Raw genomic sequence first — 20,608 nt, forward strand, 5'->3', positions numbered from 1 at the left:
CTTAACGGACGTCTTATACATAGTGGTCTGTCAAATTGATTCTGGAATGCAGTACGCTGCTCTTCTATAACTTTTTAGCGTCATACTTAGGTTGAGTTATTTCATAGTCTGAATACTTTTCGTCGGATGCTTTGCGCCATCTAAATGTAATTGTGGCTCCAGTACGGTATGTTACTGGGCGAGTTGGTTATTCATTGTCAGAGAAAGAACGCTATAGCAGACGACAGACCAGGAAGAGGAGGACAGTAGGGTGTTAGGCTGTGCGTCAAACGAACCTCATCTCGTTCACTGAGGTGCTTCAACCATTTTATCTCGACATGTTCTATCACTCGAACTACTGTCTTCACCGAAAGTAACCAGATGACCGTTTGTTTCTCAGCTGTAAATTCGTGTCCTTACTGCATTCCCAAATAGTATCTAAAAGTGCGAACACGAGTTTTAAAAGATGGTGCGTTTCTGGTCGGAGCACCACGAAACAGCCTGCCTTTATGCACTAGCCCGCAGTTCCTCTGTTCTGTCTCATGTCTGCTTTGACCCTCCTTTACGCTGTTTCAGGTCCCCGCCACCGATGCCAAAGCCGAGAGCCCGAGCGCCGAGGCTCCCAAGGTGGAGGAGTGAAGCCAGGAATCTTGTCACCCACGCCCGGAAACTAGAGCTGTGGATCCGGCGGCCAGTATGGCTCGCATGCTGCTGTAATCACGCTCCTGGGGAGGGAGGGGACGGGGATCTGAGACTTGTGGGGACGGGGATCTGAGACTTGTGGGGACGAGGGGTGGGAGGTAGGGGTGGGGATCACGGGACGGATGAAATTGGTGCGCGCTGTGCCCGCTGGTGGCGACAACAGTTGTTGGACTTGACAAGCGTGAGCCGCATGTCGATGGCGAGAAGACACGCTGTAGTTCCAGTGCTCGAAGAGGATCTCGCACGGACCCTGCACACCTGGTAGGAGGAGGAGATGAAGCCTGGAGGGACTCGGCGCAACGTGTTCGTCAACATCGTGCCATTCTACGCGCAAGACTCGTGACGTTACCTGGCGTGTTTATTGTAGAGCAGGGGAGGCTGAGCACCATCCTACGTATCACTGTACAGTTGCGTTGCCGGCTACACAATTTTTCTTTTGTTCAGCAGTCCTCGACTTCCTGTCGAGTATCCTCCTTTCCACCGCAACGTGAGTGTCTTGATGTTCAGTGAAAACGAAACTTTCCATCGCGTGCTTTCCGAGTCCCCCGCTTCATAACCTTCGTTTGAAGAGCTGGGCTGCAGTCATGATGAGCCTGTCCTGTCGGCGGTACCACTTGCCAGCACTTGTGGCACATATGGGCTGACTTTCACGCGTTTTTTCGTAGCGTTTATTTCCAACGAGTGCGAGCGTTTAATTAGTTAAGCGCGAATTGTGTGCCATGGCGAAGATGTGCTCTTCTTTCGTACGTTTTCTCTGCCCTCTCCGTAGCAGGCTTGTTTGCAATGCTCTTTCGCCCTCTTATTTAACCTCTGAGCTTCGAAATGCACCTCTTTTTAGGTCGTCAGCGTGCTTGCCGCGCTGCCTATGGGGATCAGTTCGTAGCCCGCTCTCGATCAAAAAGCGCCAGTTCAGCCGACTCAACTTTTCGCTCTCGCATTAGTATCGGCTTGGTCAGTGAATGGACACAAGTTACGTGCCAACGATGTTTCTAGCCAAACTTTTTTATTTCGTTAGACTTCCTGCTCCACAGCTGTGTCCACAAGACGGCATTAAACACCACTGTGTTCCCCTGAGAGAGCCGCATTTTGCAGTCCGTGCTACCATACCCCTCTAGGTCTGTTGGCGCATCATCTCGAAGACGTCGCATGCGAAAGGATCAGATAACTTGGAGCGGAACATGAATACAAGTGTGTTTGTTCATCGGTCGGTGCTTTTTCAGATGCCGGAGTGGACACGTCCGTCATTGTATAGTCAGGATTACGGAGATCTGAAGTTTGTTTCTAGCTGTCCTTTACTCTGAAGAATAGTCCGTTGCACTATGCCAACAGATCAGCGTCTGATGGTTCTTTCTGCCAAGCCGCGGCCTCATTTACATGTCACGTGATAGCAGTTCCTCTGGCTTCAGGGTACTTTTCGCTGAAAGATGCCTTGTCGCTTACAGATGCCCAAAACAACTTTTTTGGCGCGGAGCTTCACATCTTTATACTTGGCCGTTGTTTTTGGCCCGTTTTGTGCGTACGCGCCGCCTGGCGTATATTTCTTAGCTCGTTTGTACTTTCACGCGTTTGCTGTAACTAGGCTGCAAGCAGTCTGGCCGTGTGACTTCTCAGCACTATAGCGTTGTCTACAATGGTGTTTTTTCGTGCGGCTAACTTTTTTTTTTTTCGAAGCCTTTTAAAATGAACGTTTTGGATCGTGTTTGCCGACATTTCTTTCCGCCCTCCAATGTTTATACTCTGAATAAACTTGATACAAACTTTTCATAGTTTGTGCCGTGATTCTGTCCCTTGTGGCCAAGACACCTTCTGCTTATTTGGCAAAGTATAGTTCGGACATCAAACGCACAAGAAGTGTTATTGTGATGTCAAGCAACCGGAAGTAAAGCCGAAAAAGGGCATAGGAAGGGATTGGCGCGCAATTTGAAAGTACCAAAGACTAAAATGGGTAAACAAGTGAAGCAACAAACAGAAGTATCCGTGCTTTCGCATTACACCAGCTCAGATTATGCAGTGCTCTTTAATTTTTCTTGTCAGTGCGCCGTTCCAGTGTGTAGAGTGCACCGACTAGCCCTACTGCAAGCACTTCTACAACACATCCGTTTATCGGAGCAGTCGATGTAACGACTCTAATTTCAGTACCAGCCGGGCAAGCGTATTTAGTTGAAACCCACCCTCTGGCCTTGGACACACCCTCCAATTGGACAAAAGCGGTCAGTCGCCAAATCTCTATTTAATCGTGCTTTCACCCTATGCTCAAGCCAGCGAGAACGCCTCTCGGAAATCGACAAGGTGAAGGAAGACATAAAGAACAATCGATGTCCGCAGCAGCTAATGAAAAGCCAAGAGCGCTCCGCTCACGCCTCTCGACCTGGCTAACAACCAAAACCACCGCTCGGCCCGTATGCTTCCGGGGTGAGCGAAGCACTTTCACGCATATTCAAAGGTTATGACGTTCACATTTCCCATGTACCTACCAGCAAGTTGAAACGACAGCTGCAGCCCTATTCTCGAAAATTCGCCATTTTGTTCAAATTACGACGTGTCCAGTTGGACGGTGCCAGGTTACGCAAGCACAGAATCGGGTTACGCATTCTGAACAAAAAGAAATAGTGACAGAAAAAGCGCGCTGTCGTCTGCTGCTATATATCGACGCCAAGTATGAAAAACGACGATGCTCCTGCAGGAACCGATACGCTGCGGTGCATTCCGTGATTCGGAAGTCTCTGGTTGCAGTGAGGTGAGTGAAGTATGTTGTGGCGTTGCGGTATCAGTGTGTCATGACATACTTGCGGTCGTACATTCTGCGTCAGCTACGCACGGAAAGGCGGCGCGAGTTTCTGCTGAAGAGCAAGAACGGCAACGGAATATTCGCAGTGGTGCAAAATGGGAGCGAAAAGTAGCATTGCTGTTCATAAGCGCCGATGACCTCTCACGTTCACTTATCAGCGGCTTTTAAATGCAGGAACTAAAACGTTTAAGGACTTGGTCGTAAAAAGAAGGAATCGACAGATTTCTAAAGTAGCTCCAGCATTGACGAAGAGGCGCCGGCGTTGTCTATGTTTGAGGACAACGCTCGCAGTCTCAAAGTATCATTTACTGTTGAGTGCTGGCTGTGCTACCCATCTTTTTCAAAAAGCCGCGTTATGACCAGCTGCCGTAAGGTCACCAAGTCTGCTTAAGTTTCTAACATATTCTGTCGGCATGAGTTGCTTAGAGCGCGGAAAGCAGCGCAAAGAAAGATGGAGGGAAACAGTCTTCCACATACACGAAACAGTCTTCCACATACACGCGAAGTGTAAGGCATACGCTGGGCCTTACACCTAGTCGGTTAAATTTTCATGCGCTGACGTGCGAAAACCTCTTGCGAAACGCAAAGATGAAAGAGAAAGAAACAGAAGGACGGAATAGAAGGAAGGTTAATTAGATGATGCCCAGACTATCGTACACGTGCAGATGGGGATAAAGGGAGAATAGGGAAAGAAAGAGAAAGATGACAGGAAATCTTGGTACGAAGCTAGGGCGGCGCCGCGCACGCCTATTCCTTACTGTCGAAACGGTAAAATGCAAATCAATAAAGGGAGATTATTTTCCAGTTGTATTAAAGAAAGCAATCATGACAAAATGTCACTCAACTACATTATATGATTAGAGCATACCGTCATAGCGTGCTCCAGAGTACTTTTTTCTAAAAAATAAGCAAATGGTAAGCCCGCATGCATATTAAAACAAAACTTACTCTATGAAGCACATCACATGTGGCAAGCAAACATGTGCCATGTACATTGTAGAGTGACACACACTATGACGTAAGTGGAGACTCCGTGATTTGCTATCGAGCCGGCGCGGCGTCGAGGATCCCTCAGGGGCCAACATGGCAACAGCGTACCCGCAATCGACCATCGGCTCACGAGTGACAGCCATAGCCGAAATAAATAAAACGATGAAGAGTAATTTACCGAACGATGGGCCCATAAATAAAGAAAAAGGAACATAAGAACTTTATTAAAGCGGAAGCCTTTAATGCCTCATACTGTTCGCAAATGTGTCCGCATTTCGTGTGCAAGCCTTAAATGAGCATATGCATGCCAATCAAAATTGAATCGATACTTAATAGCAATCGGAACATAATTTAAGGCATCTTCAAGATAATTTCATGGTAATTTACGACTAATATTAAAATAGTTAATCAGATGTCCATATGAACACTATCACTAACCATCACTAGTTAAGGGGTGTTTAACTAACACTAACCAGACATTACTAGTACTCAGAAAGTTCGTAATGGTTAACTATCACTAACCAATAGTATGGTTAGACGTTTCGAGACGTCCAGAGCCGTCACATTGTGACGTCATCATGACGTCACATCCGGTCATGACTGATAACCGGACGTGATCATGATTTCAGATTCGGCAATGATGTCGTCATTGGTGATTACGTCACCAGTAGATTCATACAATTCCTAGGTATGTTCAGGAGAATAACTTTGAAGGGCCGAGGCTTAAAAGGAGCTTGATCAGACTTATTATGCAGGCACATGTCATAAGCCGCATAAGCTACTATACGCCTTATTTAAACCTTAGAGCAGATGAAAAAAGAAAATTAGAAGCATTCATTAGACGATGCATAAAGAAGGCCCTGGGGCTACCAATGAGTACATCCACGGATATACTATGGGGTACACAATACGCGGGAAGGAATAGCAGCGGCAGTCAGAGTATCGCAACTCGATAGGCTAAGCCAGACAACTACAAGAAAAGCCATTTTAAATACGGTAGGCTTGCAGACAGACAGAGGGATACAAAAAGGTCGAGCATCCTACAGATATACCGAGATTTGCTAACCATATCCACTCTTCCTCGACATATGCACCCTATATACAACGCGGAGAGGAGGCAAAAGAGAGAGAAGCACTCAAGCGCTTCGAGCCACTGAAAAACAAGGCAGTTGCATACGTTGATGCGGCGGGCGGGAAGTCGGGTGCAGCGGTAGCCTCGGTAGTCGACGGACGAGGCGCCCCAGTATCGGCAGCCACTATCAGAAGCCGCAACTTCGAAACAGCTGAAGAAGTTGTGCTAGCGCTCGCTTGCGTAGGAACAGAAGCAAAATTCATAATTAGTGACAACAAAACAGCCGTCTGCAGTTACGCAAAGGGCAGGATCGCACCAGAAGCGGTGAGAATCCTGACCGGAAAACAGTTGTTGTTGTTGTCCAAATAACTTATGGCACATACCCACAGAGGGGGATCGGCCAAGAATTGGGTAGCAAAGAATTTTTTTTTTTAATATACTTGCATAAAAAGAAATATATATATATATATATATATATATATATATATATTAATAATAATTTGAGGGGTAGAGGAAACGAAACAAAATGGGAAATAAGTGAAATATAATATGAAAAGTGGTAACACTCACGGGAGATTGACACTATATTTGTAGGACAAGTGATGTTTTAATATTTAGCAAGGAAAACGATTTGAGTGCAGTAAAAAATTTTGCATGGCGGTAAAAATAGACCTGTGACTGTGCCCAAGGATGGTGGCGCCAAATGATAACAATGTCGGGCTGCTTAAACTAAGGCCGAGCTAAGGAAAACAGCTGAATAGAAAAGTCAGCTTCTTCTTCTTCCTTGATATTTGGCTCATACCCACGAAGGGGGATTGGCCAGGGTTCAGTGAGGACTGCCAAATGTCCTACACAAACTGAATTAGCGCATTAAAGTAATTTCCTGGTAACGAGGCGGCACACGAGTTAGCCCGAGATCTCTACTTCCGGGCAACCGTGGAGTCACCTGATTGCCAGAACATGGACGAACGCCTATTAAATTACACAGAAATAATCGAAAATTATAGACAAAGCAGAAAGTTGGTGCCACCACCAGATAAGCGTCTGAGCAATAAAGAAGCGACCGCATGGCGGCGTCTATGGGCACGGAATTACTTCCATCGGGTCTGGGCCTATCACGTCTAGAAAGATGAGCGACAGGACGATAAATGTAAGCAATGTGGGGAGGGACCCTCAACCACGTAATTTGTGAATGCGCTAGCTCCCCAGGGGTTAAGACAAAGAAGCTTTGGTCTCAGCTAGTGAGCCATATCTGAGCTTTAGGCAACTACGCAGCGGATACTAAATGGCCAAGAGAGGCAGTTAGAAACAAGTTAAAATATTACTATAAATATGACACGTTTTTATTATGCAAGGAACGAAAACTAATTCATTCCTAAGCGTGAATATTATATATTTTCTAGTTCTTTGGAGTAATCTTATTTTTTGTGCTTTAATATTATACAACACAGTTCGCAGGGGCCCTTTGTATCGTTCATCATTATCATCGAGTTGATGCCGCTGGCAATAGGAGCTGCACGCGCCATAGTGGTCCGCGGTTGCTAGTGACGCCATGGCAGCGCCGATGGCGGTCACCATGGCAACGTCGCCGAGATGATGTCACCACATTCCCATCATTACTGATGCTTTTGCTTTTTCCCCTTGCCTTCTTTTGCCCTAATTATACTCTCAGTTATTTGGCACTTATACATTCCTTTTTGTTCGACCTTGACCATTAATTACCGTTTTCTCGCTACGACATCTCAACACGTCGTCTTTTGGTTGCGTGACTTCATGTCAATTTGAATGTCAATATAAGCTCGCTCAGCTATTTCGAGATTTGACTGGATTTTTTTGGCTAAGTTCGACTCCACTCCACTTCAACCACACGTATTCCCTGGCGAGAGTTGCTTCTCTTTCGTATTTTCGTGTAACTCGAGTTCACGGCAATCGTGATGGCAAACTCGGGACACGCTCCTTCAAAGTTTCCCCGCTATGGTGATGCAGTGGGTGAGATGCCTGGGTATAGTGCTCTACAATATTGGCCCAATCTTCTAGAGCACTATAGCCTGGGTACTGTGTCGGAGTACCCGGATCAATCCTGACCGCCGGTGGCTGCGTTTCGACGGAGGTGAAACCAACCCTTATAGGGCAGCTGCATCACTTTTTAAAAAGAAAGAGTTCGGAATACAGATATACAGTTTACGACCCCCTGAACACGAATACGACGTTAAATTTAGTCATAAGTGACCGCAAACTACTTTTTAATCAGAAAAACGTGCACCAACGCCGTGGGGCGTTTTGAAAGTGGCGCTCTTGCCTGTGATTGGTCAAGCGCGCCGTGACGTCAATGACGGCGTGCCATTCAGTGGTAGCGGCGGTCCAAGCGATTGTACATGCACGCACGTGCTTTTCTGTGGATGTATGCTGCTGAACATGCAACGATCACGCTGCTCAGGGGAATATGATATTGAGCCGTACTTGTTCGAACCAGCGGCGGCTTCGGAACAAGGTGACACTGGCGGCAGCGGCGACATGACGAGAGAGGAGACAGCGCTAACCTTTTCCCGCATGGGAAATTCACACTGGTACGTACCGCTGCGCTGCACTGCTGTATGCGCCTGTGATCCGCTCTCAAATGAACATATCTGCGTTACTCGTGCCCTAAATCTCCTGCCAGACTGGAACGAAGCAGTGTCACGTCAATGCGCTTGATGTGACGATTGTAAACAAATGAACTCATCGAGCCGTCGCCCCAGTTTTGTTGCGTGAATTTAGTCATTTATATGTCAGCAAGAGCAGCAAAAGTAATGCTCTCAGCTCCCGCAACCTCGAATACGTATACATTTTAATCTGGCGGGATTTAGCAAATTAACGCGGGAGCGCGGTATCGACGAGAAGCCAGGCCGCTACCTTGCTGCGCGCGCGTAATCCCATTTAGAACACCGGTAAAAATACCGAAACGCTAGGACAGCTATCGGCAGTCACGCGCTGCCATGTCGCGAGTTTAGCACACTTCATTTAGCTGCGCTTAACATCGCGACTTCGACCACAGACATAATGCTGCCCCGATTTCTTTTCTTAATTGGGATAGTTGAATTTCCCAGGAGCTCTCCAAGAACCTGAAAATAAGAAAATGGCCATAAGATATAAACATGACATAAGAAACTTAATTTAACAAAGCAGAGGCGAGTTTAGGATGTGCGTTCTCCTTTATGACATAGGTTTCTGACTTCCATTTTAAAAAGTTCATACTTGGCATGTGCAAGCAGAATCGGATCGCCAAGTGCAAAACGTATAGAGGTCCAAAACTACTCGTTTTCCTGAACAAAACTTTTCATAGCAAATAAGGGCTGCCTTTCCATTCGTCGATTCAGCAGTGTGATGACTCTTTCCGCATCGCACCGATAGCCTAATCATGAAAAAAAAAAAAAAAAAGTCCTACTCTCTCACAGTTTTCCAGCCGCGTCAGCGGGCGCCAATGCTGAATAGTTTTACTTTCACCTGTGCCTTCATCTGCCCGGCCACCCATCTGCCCCACAGAACAAAAACGTAAACAGAACAGAAGAGCAATATGATGTATTGGACCTCTTACCTCGAGTTTTCTTCTCTTTGCGAAAGCAGCTCTTAGCGGCGGAGAGGTGCTCTTGTGTGCGAAGACAGAAGGCACAGCACCGGTTTTCAATCGCGCAGATTTGATCGGTATCCCAAAAGATCGCATCAACGACAAGCTTTGGTGATAGTCACTGTCGCGAAAATGATCTGAGCAGATCACCGACGACTTTGTTGGCTTGAAATCCTTCCTCTTGACCGCGGCAACCCAAAGCGCCGATAACTTGCGCTCCTTTGGGAATTTATGAAACGCGACATCCTCTCGGCCGCCAGTGTTCGTGCAGCCATAGGCTGCGCAGAACCACGGCATGGTCGTTCTTTTCGTGAAGAACGGTGCAAGATGCACTTAAAAAGCTTGCGGTAACGTTCGCAAGAAGAAAACAAGCGCGAGACAAGAAAAAGGTTGCACTGCGTAGCCTGCAAGCGACAGGTGATGCACGGCCTGCTCGGGCAATAGAAGCGGAAGAGAAGTCGGCGCCGTCCTTGACGTCACTACCGCCTGTCGTACTCTTGTCGTCTGCTACTGACATCCCCCCTCCAGCGCTGTGCACTGCGGAGAAGCCTGAACGGGGTAGCAACTTTATACGATGATTACGTCACTATTTCAAAAGCTAAAGCCAAAATATTTCGTATACTTAACATACAAACCCTGCAGATTCGGCCCTCTGAAGCGCATCAAATTCTAAAATCGGTGCAGCTTAAACGAAGAGGCGTCTGTGTGCTGCTTGAGTCAGTGCTGCTGCTGCTGTTGTTGTGGTTGTAGGAAGAAGGAAAAGAAAATGCACGGGCCTGCTACTGGCTCTGTAGCTGAGCCGCTGCCTCGTGCAAACTGAAGAGGAAATAGATGGTTGGTTTGTGGGGTATAACGTCCTAAAGCGACTTAGGCTATGAGAGACGCCGTAGAGGAGAACTCCGGGAATTTCGACCACCTGGGGTTCTTTAACGTGCACTGACATCGCACAGCACACGGACGCCTTGCTTTTCGCCTCCACCGAAAAGCGGCCGCCGAGGCCGGGATTCGATTCCGCATCCTTGGGAACAGTAGTCGAGTGCCGTAACCATCGCGCCACCCCGGCGGGCAGAATAGAAAATAGAGAAGATAGAAAAATTGCCTACGATTACGTTACTTCCTAATGCGAAATTTGAGCGCAGCTCATCAGGTGCTTCACCTTTTCGATAGATTGAGACAAAGATTTCGAGCAAGACACGTATGTACATTTGCAGACAACTTTTTTTTTTTAATTTTTCACACGTATTCCATCAAGAAACACTCCACTAACAGTTCTTGGCTGTCATGAAAGAAGCTTTGTGGTCGGAGAAATAAAGTGAAATTGAGTTATTGTAAGGTTGCGGGAAGCAACCTGTGGGGCCATAGGAACGTTGCGCGCGAGCAGGTAGCAGCGACTGACTGATGCCGCTGACGCCGCTAGCCAGTGAGAACGGGATGCACCGTGATCAGCTGAGAGCGAGCCGGCGTTTCGGCAACCGGAGAGCACCCTCGCCGCCACGCAAGAAGAGGGAGGGACCCCCTCCTCTTCTTTCTGCATGGCGGCGACGATGTTATCCCGGCGCTCAAGCCCCGCCGGGGTGGTGCAGTGGTAAGACGCCCGACTACTGTGCCGGAGTAGCCGGGTTCGAACCCGACCTCGGCGGCTGCGTTTCGATGGAGGCGAAACGAAGAGGCGTCGTGTGCTGTGCGATGTCAGCGCACGTTAAAGATCCCCAGGTGGTCGAAATTACTCCGTAGCCCTCCACTACGGCTCCTCTTTCTCTCTTTCCACTTTCACTCCCATCTTCCTCCCTTCCCTTACGGCGCGGTTGCGGTGTCCACAGAAAAACAAGTGAGACAGTTACCGCGCCTTTCCCTTCCTATAAATAAATCAATCAGTTTTTATCCCGGCGCTCAAGGCTCACCGGATCCTCTTGCCCTTTACCTTCCTTCCTTGCCACTATCCCAGTCATCCTCCCTTCATTTTACCCCCCTCCCCCTTAATTCGGCGCAACGGCAATGATCCCTCATACCTGAGGAGACAGTTGAACGCGCCGATCCCCCTTTTCATCCCCAATAAAGAACCACTTCTCTCTTCTCTCTCACTACGCAGTCACGCCCCGCCGGGGGGGGGGGGGGGGGGGGGCAGTGGTAAGACGCCCGACTACTGTGCCGGAGTTCCCGGGTTCCCGACCACGGCGGCTGCGTTTCGATGGAGGCGAAACGAAGTGGCGTCCGTGTGCTGTGCCTCTGAAGGGAGCGGCCGCACGCTCCGTTGCCTCCCGACCAGGCGCGCTTCCTCTCGCGTCAGTTGCCTTTCAGCTCTCGGTGGGGGCGGGTGTGTGCGGCGCTCGCTCCGGCGAGCTCGTGGGCGCCCGCTCTCACCGAGCGCTCGCTCGCCTTCGCCTCCCTCCGGCGCTGGCTCGCCCTGCTCGCCCCGTCGCAACTTCCCTCCTCCGGTGCTCTGGTTGTTACCGGCGCACCTCCCTGGTCCTTTGGATCATCCCTGCTGGTGTCTTCCAGCCCTCCAGCCGAAGCGGAGCCCGGACTCGTCTCCCAGCCCAACCCCCGACCCTTGGGCGTGCGAGTGTGTCCCGTGCTGCGGGCGTTGCCAGGTCTCTCCCTGCCAGCACACCCTCCTCCCTTGAGGAGTTATCGGTGCGGCCCCCTTTGACCTTGGTCTTCGCCTGTGGCGCACCGACGTCGCCCTCGCCCGAGGCGAGCCCCAGTGCTGGAACGGACTCGTGGTTCTTCGCCAAGGCTCCCTGCTGCTCCTTCGGGGGCACAGTCCTGCTGGCCCATGCCAGTTTCCCGCTGACCGCAAGGTTCGCGGGCCTCGGCGCATCCAGCGTCACCTGCCGCTTCTGCGGCCCTCCCTGCTGCTTCAGCAGCAATCCCGGGATCTTCCTGCTCTCGGGCCTCGACGCGCCGCCCTTCCCGGCGGTCCTTCCAGCGTCACCCGCCGCGCCTCAGCCTCGGCTGAGGTACCACTGCGGTCCCTTCCGCTGCCTCAAGGATTTTCCAAGAGACAGTGTCCCGTGTGCCTCTCGCGCACGGGCCTAGGAGTGTCATCTCCCGAGATGCCCCTACCCGCCGCGCCGCTGCCAAGGCAGCGGTTTCCCAGCGGTCCTCCCAACTGCCACCCGGACTCTCCGACGTGACAGCGCACTGCAGACCCTCTGCAGTCACCCCGGCGTCCTGATCTGTCACAGGAAAAGGACGCTCGCCGAGCAGCATGCTGCTCGCACCAAAGCCGAACCTGCACTGTGTAGTGACTTACCTGTGGTGGCTGTGCTTCTTCTGTGTGCTACCCGTTGGGCGCCCAGGATAGCCCTCTGTTTTCTGTGGACCTCGTCGCAGTGCTGCCGTTCTTCGGCCCCCGACTCTGCGGACTTGCTCGCGCGTCCTCCCCCCTCCCCTCCCAACCTTCCCCTATCCCATTCCCCTGGGCACCAAGAGTGCCGCCGCTAGCTCAGGCTGGCATACGTCGTGCCCAGTACCCCATCCCCCATCATCATAGTATCCACCACCAATGTCAGCGCAAGTTGAAGATCCCCAGGTAGTCGAAATTTCTCCGTAGCCCTCCATTATGGCACCCCTTTCTCTCTTTCCACTTTCAATCCCACCATCTTCCCTTCCCTCACGGCGCGGTTCAGGTGTCCGCAGAGCAAGTGTGACAGATACTGCGCCTTTCCCTTCCTGTGAACCAATCTACGCAGTCACGTTGTCTTGACTCACTAGCGGCGGCAGCGGCATCAGTCAGTCGCTGCTAGCGCTGCCTCAGGCTACCCTAACACCCCCCCCCCCCCCCCGCCTTTCCTTTCCTCGTGTTCTCCGGTTGCTGCGCGCGCTCCTGCCCCCATCGTTCGCCGCCGAATGTACCCCCCCCCCCTCTTCCTGCGAGGCTCCGGTTGCCGTAGCGCCGGCTCGAACTGGGGGGATGAAAGGGGGGCGGAGCTGGTTACTAGGCCGATGACGCCGACGCGAAACCCAGGAACGGGCGCCAAAGAGCTGCGCTCTAAAATACTTCGTAGAGAAAGCTTGGGAAACCCTTCTGCGGAGCGAGGACCCAACTTTTCAGAAGCAAGCCATCCGCCTGGCGGAAAACGCCGCAAGGAACCAAGACCTCTTTGCCTGCCTCTAATCGCGGAGGTCCCGGCCCCCGTCCCCTATGCCTGCGCGCCGGGGGCGGGAAGTAGGGGGCCTCCATTTTGGTGGAAATAAAAGTTTTCTCACACACACACACACACACACACACACACACACACACACACACACACACACACACACACACACACACACACACATATACGAAGCTGACCCCGCCGGGCGTTCCATCCGGTGTCCGTGCGGCGCCTTTCATTTGGCGCTTACTCGAACACCGCACCACAGAGCATATATAGAAGTATAGACGCAGTACAGCATGCATCAGCGGCGTTTAAAATTGTTTGACAGCAAAAAAAAAAAAAAAAAAAGGCGGAGTATCTGTCAGAATTCTAAATCACAACCGGTCTCGCAGTCAATGCCTAAACAGCGCGGCGGGGAACCTTGAATCACTTTAGTGAGCCAAAGCCAAAGTGCCCCTGATTTTTTTCTTCACCGTTTTAGGGAGCTCCCTGATGAGTAGACGGGGAGAAGAGTGCCAGCAGTGTTGGGAAGGGAAAGGTACGGGCTTGAAGGTGTCTCCATGTTATTTGTTGTGGTTTAGTTAAGGAGGGGTGTGGGGGAGGGTAGTGAAGTCTTTCAGACCCGTAGTGTAGTTTAATGTCGTTGTACGGGATCAGCCGATCTCTGGCGCTCCTAGGTCCTCGGTATCTGTTGCTCGGTCGACGTATGCTCGAGCAGCAGAATGGGCCGCTTCGTTACCGGGGTTGCCCGAATGGGCTGGTACCCAGACAAGTTCTATAGGTCGGGGCGTTTGAACGTTGGTAGTGAAGATTTTGTGAGAGGCAGCATGTAGCTGGCCTCGGGCGAAATTTTGTATGGCAGTTTTAGAATCGCGGAGGGTAAGGGTGGCAGTGGAAGAGGCTATCGCGATGCCTAAGCAAATTCTTCCGCTTCTCAAACGTTCGGGCAATGATAGAGGCTGATGTGATGAATTAGAAGCAGTTGGATATATTGCGCATATCGCATAAGCTGAGCGGTGTGGATATTCTGCGGCGTTCACGTAAACCGTGCCGGGCTCGTTCGCATGTGCTCTGTGTAGGGCACGTGCTCTCGCCTTCCGTCTGGCTGGGTTATGAGGGGGATGCATGTCTTTAGGACGTGGATGGACAGTGATGTGATCACGGACTGTATTTGGTACTGCATAATTGTTTCTACTGGAGGGGCACCTAACTGCCCAAGTTGGACATGGGAAAGAATGTGGCGACCAGTTAGGGTAGTGGAGATGGCGGTCTAGTTGGGCGATGCGGTGGGCTTCCACCAGTAGGGTGTTGTGTTACACTGAGATCGCACAGCACACTGATGCCTTGTTTTTCGACTCCATCGAAAGGCGGTCGCCGCGGTCGGGATTCGATCCCGCATCCTCGGGCACAGCTGTCGAGCGCCCTAACCACTGCACCACCGCGGCGGGGCCTCTCAAATGGGAATAGAACGTGTGATCAAGGCTGCCAGCACCAGAGCAGAAGAAACGTAGGTGAAGAGCGGAAAGGAAGTCTGACGGAGTGGTCTGTGAGTGACGTGTACCATGCAGCAGCAAGCAACTTTTTCAAACTGACATCCAGCCTTGAGCCCACATTTGGGGCTGTGACTCATATAAGGATGACAACTGACTGCAAAGCCACTTCATTTATTGGCGAAAACGGGCCTGCCCAACGTATGCATATGAGGCGCTGACCGAGCCGGCTTTTGCTTGGCAAACCTTGGCAGTGCACACAAGATTTCTCAGGGGCCTTTAGAAATGGACACTAAGACGCCCACGCAGAACACAGGAAAGAGTCCCCTTTGTTGTTTCTGTTTCTTTGCTTTTGCGCCTCAAAGTTCTGGCAGTCCAGTGCGCCGATGCAGCAAAAATGACAGCCACGCTAGCGTTACAAGCTTTCCACAACCAGATTTCATGCTGCCATCGTCTCATACGTTCATGACATGGCACTGGTGTGGTTCCCCCTGACATGCACACCATTTAACAAGTTTTTGAGCGTTCAATGTCAGTCTCTAATGCCCTGCTCAAAAGAAAACTCAGAGAATGCACTTCAGTGAGCGAGGCACGAGCAAGGAATAAGCGTTACACAAGTAGCTGGCGTTCGACGCCATTGCCCCTGGTCACCATGGGACACCACCAGCGGCCATTGCTTAGCAGGATGATGCCACTGAACTTGGAAGAGTAGAGCGCCATGACCACGATGCAGGTGGCGGTGCCCACGAACGTCAGGCAGATTATCACTCCCAGAGTGGCCATCCGCTGGCTTGCATCTGGGCCCATTGGTTTCCTGACCTGCTTCTCGGCCGACGCCTCCGCAGATGTTTCGTTGGTGTCCACCGCTGTCTGGTTGATGATTGGGGCGTCAACCGCCAGCTCTGGTGAAGCCAGTAGGGACTCGAGCGAGGCGTTCATCATCCATGCATGTTGTTGCAAGACTGTCGCGCTACTGATACTGGTGACATTATTGCTGCTGTTACTAACCTTGCTATAGTTGCTGCTACTGCTCCTGCTATTGTACAAGCTGCTGGTGCTGCTACTGTTGCCGGTGCTGCTGCTGTTGCTGTGCGTTGGCACCTTGACGGTCTTCCAACGATTCGACAGCACAACTGCGGGCTTTGCTTCCGCCTTACTGATGTAGACGCGCTTGGCATTCCTGACAGCCTGGGACGCCGCTGTCGTTAAGTGCTCGTCCGTGTCGTTGAGCAACAGCTGTATCTTGTAGATGAGATCGTTAAGGAATGACCGGCTATCCTTGGTCTTCACGAGCGAATCGAGGAGGGCTTTGTCGTTGGCGTCGTGCTCGTAGTCCACGTTGGCCTGGCTCGGCACGCCGACGACTAGAAGGAACGCGATGCTGAGGACGGTTGCCGTCGCCGTTGCACCCATGCTCGTCTTTGTCGTGACGTCTCTGTGGCGACACGAATCTCGGGCGAGCTGTTGGCTTTGTATTAAAAGCAGAGCGCGTACCTCTGGCGGTCGCTCCTCATGTCGTGTGCCCGGCGCAGCGTTTCAGGGGGACCGCAGCAGCGCAATGTTCTGACGAGCGGCCAGCCAGCGGTGCACGAGCCTCACGTCTTCGTCGTCCCGCCTCGCTCGTACGAGACGAAAACACTTCGGCTGTTTATCCCCGCAGCAGGTGATGATGATTACCTCACTAGCAGAGACCACACACCCACAGTGGGTGACTGACCAGGGTGCGTTGCAGACACCAACACATTTCACGGAAGCTCCCCCGAGAAGTCGGAGTTGCTGGTACACAGCTCCAGCCAACGCAGACCCACTGTTGAAGTCAACCTCAATGGAGACCCAATACCACAGAAGGATACCATCAGGGTTCTAGGCCTTTACACCAGCGACAAGGGCAAAAATGTGTACGCCCTCACTCGGCTCAAAAACACCGGTCTGCAGGTTGCGCGTATGATAGCCAGGGTTACTACCAACAACAGGGGTATGCTCGAACAAGACACCCTGCGCCTGGTTCATGCATTCATCATTAACAGAATTGTGTATTCGACACCGCATTTGCACCTCAAAACGGGAGACTATAAGCAAATTGATGACATTGTACAAAACGCAGTTAAAAAGGCGCTGGGACTGCCCTAAAGCACTTCCACAGAACGCCTTTTGCAATTAGGGGTGCACAATACAGCCGAAGAGCTCCTTGCCGCCCAACACGCCACCCAGATTAATCGACTAGCAGCAACCCGCACGGGCCAGACCGTTCTTATGGACCTTAACCTGACTAGCCCGCACGTTCTCGTACAAATTCCCCTACCGCGCAATATGCATCTTCTGTTTCACCAAGGGCGCCGGAAGGCGCAGGCCAAATACATCCATGAAAAATACGGGACGAACACTGAATCCTACTACGTAGACGCAGCACAGTCAGAAGCGGGGTACACGGTAGCGGTTGTGATTCACCAACAACTGGTTGGTGCCCTCACCGTCTGCGATGACAATACAGAAATGGCGGAGCCACCCCGTAATCCTCCAAGGGGCGCCAAGTTCGCCCCATACCTTCACACTGTGTCGCACCTAGCTGTGCCGTGGTGTGCAGGGTTATGTCCATGTAGATTTTTTGACTATACTGGCGGACAGGGATTTGTGCCGTTGTGTTCAAAGCTACCTTTACCTCCAGAAATCATTTAATTAAGGAACCGCTGTGAGAAGCGCGTCGTCGAGTAATTTTCAATTCTTCAATTTAGAGTGTTTTATATGTGTTGCTATTCCATCATATCAAAATAAACGTTTTATAGACATTCCTTATCTTCGTGCTGTGTTTTGGCTGAATGGGCCTTGGAGGGGGAGCGCTGCGGTGAAACTTCGCTCAGGAAGGAAGCTTTCTTTGATAACTCAAGAGGCGTGCCTTGGAACACGCAGCTCCATCCATCCATCCATCCATCCATCCATCCATCCATCCATCCATCCATCCATCCATCCATCCATCCATCCATCCATCCATCCATCCATCCATCCATCCGTCCGTCCGTCCGTCCGTCCGTCCGTCCGTCCGTCCATCCATCCATCCATCCATCCATCCATATCCACCGTCCGTCCGTCCGTCCGTCCGTCCGTCCATCCATCCATCCATCCATCCATCCATCCATCCATCCATCCATCCATCCATCCATCCATCCATCCATCCATCCATCCATCCATCCATCCATCCATCCATCCATCCATCCATCCATCCATCCATCCATCCAAACCGTCCGTCCGTCCAGTTCCCCCTAAGCAGAACCCTGCGCACGCCTATGATTCTTACATGTAGGCGTCCTAATTATTTGATTCATTTTACGAAACATTTCGGGCTCTTAAAATACTCAACACAATTGCATGCTTATGTTGGAAAAATAGTTTTCGAAAATAGAATTCTGAAATACATAGTTATCAAAGTGCGGCAGAAAGCTAATTGTTTGCAACGTCTCAAGCGTTGTTGTTGTTGTTTACCGAATAACATATGGTACATACCCACACAGGGGGATCGGCCAATAATTGGGCAGCAAAGTTTCGACGTGTATTTATTGTATGAAAAATTATTGGAGGGGAAGAGGAAAAGAAACGAAAAGGTGAAGTAAATGGAATGAAAAAATGAAGAGTCATAATGCATACGGGGGATTGACATTGGGATTTGTAGAACAAGAAATAATAGAAAAATTTAGCAAGACAAACGATTCAATTACAGTAAAAGAAAAATTTGCATGCCCCTGAAAACAGACCCTTGACTGTGGCCAAGGATGGTAGTGCGAGATGATGATTATACTTAAACTGAGGCCAAGCGGTAATAGGTTTTTCAAAAACCGTCTTCTCGACATAGTGAAGCGGTGGCTAAACAATAATAAAAAAAAATGATCTATTGATTCATGTTCACTGCAAAATGCGCAGGCTGGAGAAAGTGCCAAAGGAGACCTGTGAAGATAGAAATTTAGGGGTGAGATACGGCAGCGCAGCCTTGTAGAGAGATCTCATGTTGCCGTGAATAGCATAATTTCCTACCCCAAGAATATTTTAGATGCAGATTAGATTTTAGATGTCCAGTTTTCATGCTACATTCGACAGGTCATGGCTTTTTCTTTTTCTCCTCCAGGAAATAAGGATTTTTAGGTTTGATTGGTTTGGTTTGATTTTGTGGGTAGCGACTCAGGCTATGAGAGACGTCGTAGTGGCGGACTCCGGAAATTTCGACCACCTGGGGTTCTTTAACGTGCACTGACATCGCACAGCACCAAGTTCTATATATCCTCCTTGCACAGCACACGGGCGCCTTGCTTTTCGTCTTCATCGGTGGTCGAAATTACTCCGTAGCCCTCGACTAAGGCCTCACTTTCACTCCCACCTTACTCCCTTCCCTTGCGGCGCGGTTCCGGTGTCCACAGAAACAAGTGTGACAGATACTGCGCCTTTCCCTTTCTGTGAACCCATTGTTAATCATTATTTTTAAACCTGGATACTTGAAAGAGACCGTTTGTTAGAGCGTTTCCTCGATATACAGGGCCAACGCGGGTCACAAAACAATTGCTTTAGAACAGTCGCTGGTTAATTTTAACAAAAAGAAAAAAAAAAAAAAACCGGACAGCATAAAGAACGAGGCTCACAAACGGATAAAAATAGTTTTAAAAATAAAAATGAATAACCTTTTTTTTTTTCTTTGGGGGGGGGGGGGGGGGGGGGGGGCGGGGTTGGAGGGGCATTTTGAGGGCGTGGATTACCCTTTGCAGGATAGTTTGCGACATTGTTGTGCGAAAGACGTTTGTGAACTTCTTGCGCGACATAGAGTTGAACATTTTATTGGATCTATCATCCGCTGGTTAAAACAGAAAGGTCTACTCTTTCTTATGCGACATCGAAGCGCGAAAAACTTCAAGTTGGGCTAGTTACGGTTTCGAAGTCAAAAAGCCATCTTCGTCGGCTGTCAGCCAATCCAAGCTTGGGAGAAAGTAGGGAAGCACGACCAAGGGACCAAGGCACGATTGGCTTGCAATCTCCACAGCTGATCCAAGCAAAAAGGAGCAAATACAGTGTTATGGGGGATTTTTCGCAAGATCGCAAAGGCATTTTTACGGAAACCAGCATATGATTTATGAACGAGAATAGTTAGGCACTGATGATGTTACTCTGAGAAGCACTGAACTGCAGGGTCGGTATCCTCTCGGCGATCGCGAGGAGGTGTGTCGCTTTGCGCTGCGGACACGGCGGCTCTTCGCCGTGTCCTGCCGTCTGTTTTAGTGTTGTCCGACGCTTGCTAAATTCACTTCGTGCAGTAACTTTTATATTTCAAGCAGCCCGTGCAGCTCCAAGATGGTCCGTCAACGTGACAGGTGAGCTTTTTGCAAGCTTTCTGTTGGACAACCACGAAGGCACGGCAGGCGTGCCAGCACGAACGTCGTCGTCCCTGCTTTTCCTCTTAAAGAAAAAAAAAAAAAAAAAAAAAACTTTTGAGAGCTCAGTTTGTGATATATGTTTTGCTGTTGACAGTTTGCAAGCTTCCAACTTTTATGGGTGGCGAGATCCTAGCATAGTCTTTGTGCAGTTGTCAGCATCAATCGAAAAGTGTGTTCGTGTTCAGCCACTCATTGATTTGTTTGGTATGATGAGGCGCTTTCGCACACCAGTGATGTCTAAGTGCAGGTCAGTCTGTCCCGAAAAGATTCACCATCTTCTTGGAAATGCCTGAAAGTACTAAACTAGATATACGTATAGTGTCAAAGCGGCTCGTTTTGACATTTAACACAATGTCTGAGAACCGCTAGTACTTTCGCAGCATTTTTTTTTTTTTCAGCTTCTAAAGAAACGAGTGTTTCTTTAAAGCTTCATGGCGTCGTGCTAAAGCTTCATTTGGAAGCTGTGGGCCTC

General features: G+C 50.1%; 3 protein-coding genes across 12 annotated transcripts in view; 2 read left to right on the top strand and 1 right to left on the bottom strand.

Moving 5' to 3' along the window:
* Positions 1 to 2,445, top strand: part of LOC146172857 (uncharacterized) — a 100,619-nt gene extending 98,174 nt beyond the window's left edge. For both annotated transcript variants that reach the window (XM_084584097.1, XM_084584098.1), the window contains one exon: positions 556 to 2,445. In XM_084584097.1, coding sequence (XP_084440223.1) covers positions 556 to 618 — 63 coding nt within the window. In that variant the 3' untranslated portion in view covers positions 619 to 2,445. The remainder of the gene's footprint in view (positions 1 to 555) is intronic.
* Positions 2,446 to 15,337: 12,892 nt separating this feature from the next.
* LOC146172858 (uncharacterized) lies at positions 15,338 to 16,141 on the bottom strand. The gene has a single exon (XM_084584414.1). It carries the CDS (start codon positions 16,139 to 16,141, stop codon positions 15,338 to 15,340), a length of 804 nt encoding a protein of 267 aa, XP_084440540.1.
* Positions 16,142 to 19,688: 3,547 nt separating this feature from the next.
* The window catches only part of LOC146172859 (ral GTPase-activating protein subunit beta), a 62,912-nt gene continuing 61,992 nt past the window's right edge, over positions 19,689 to 20,608 (top strand). For all 9 annotated transcript variants that reach the window (XM_084583141.1, XM_084583146.1, XM_084583140.1 and 6 more), the window contains exon 1: positions 19,689 to 20,073. In XM_084583141.1, coding sequence (XP_084439267.1) covers positions 20,054 to 20,073 — 20 coding nt within the window. In that variant the 5' untranslated portion in view covers positions 19,689 to 20,053. The remainder of the gene's footprint in view (positions 20,074 to 20,608) is intronic.

This window comes from Amblyomma maculatum, chromosome 11, assembly GCF_055883805.1.
Source record: "Amblyomma maculatum isolate TAMU_Amacu chromosome 11, ASM5588380v1, whole genome shotgun sequence".
Classification (NCBI taxonomy): domain Eukaryota; kingdom Metazoa; phylum Arthropoda; class Arachnida; order Ixodida; family Ixodidae; genus Amblyomma; species Amblyomma maculatum.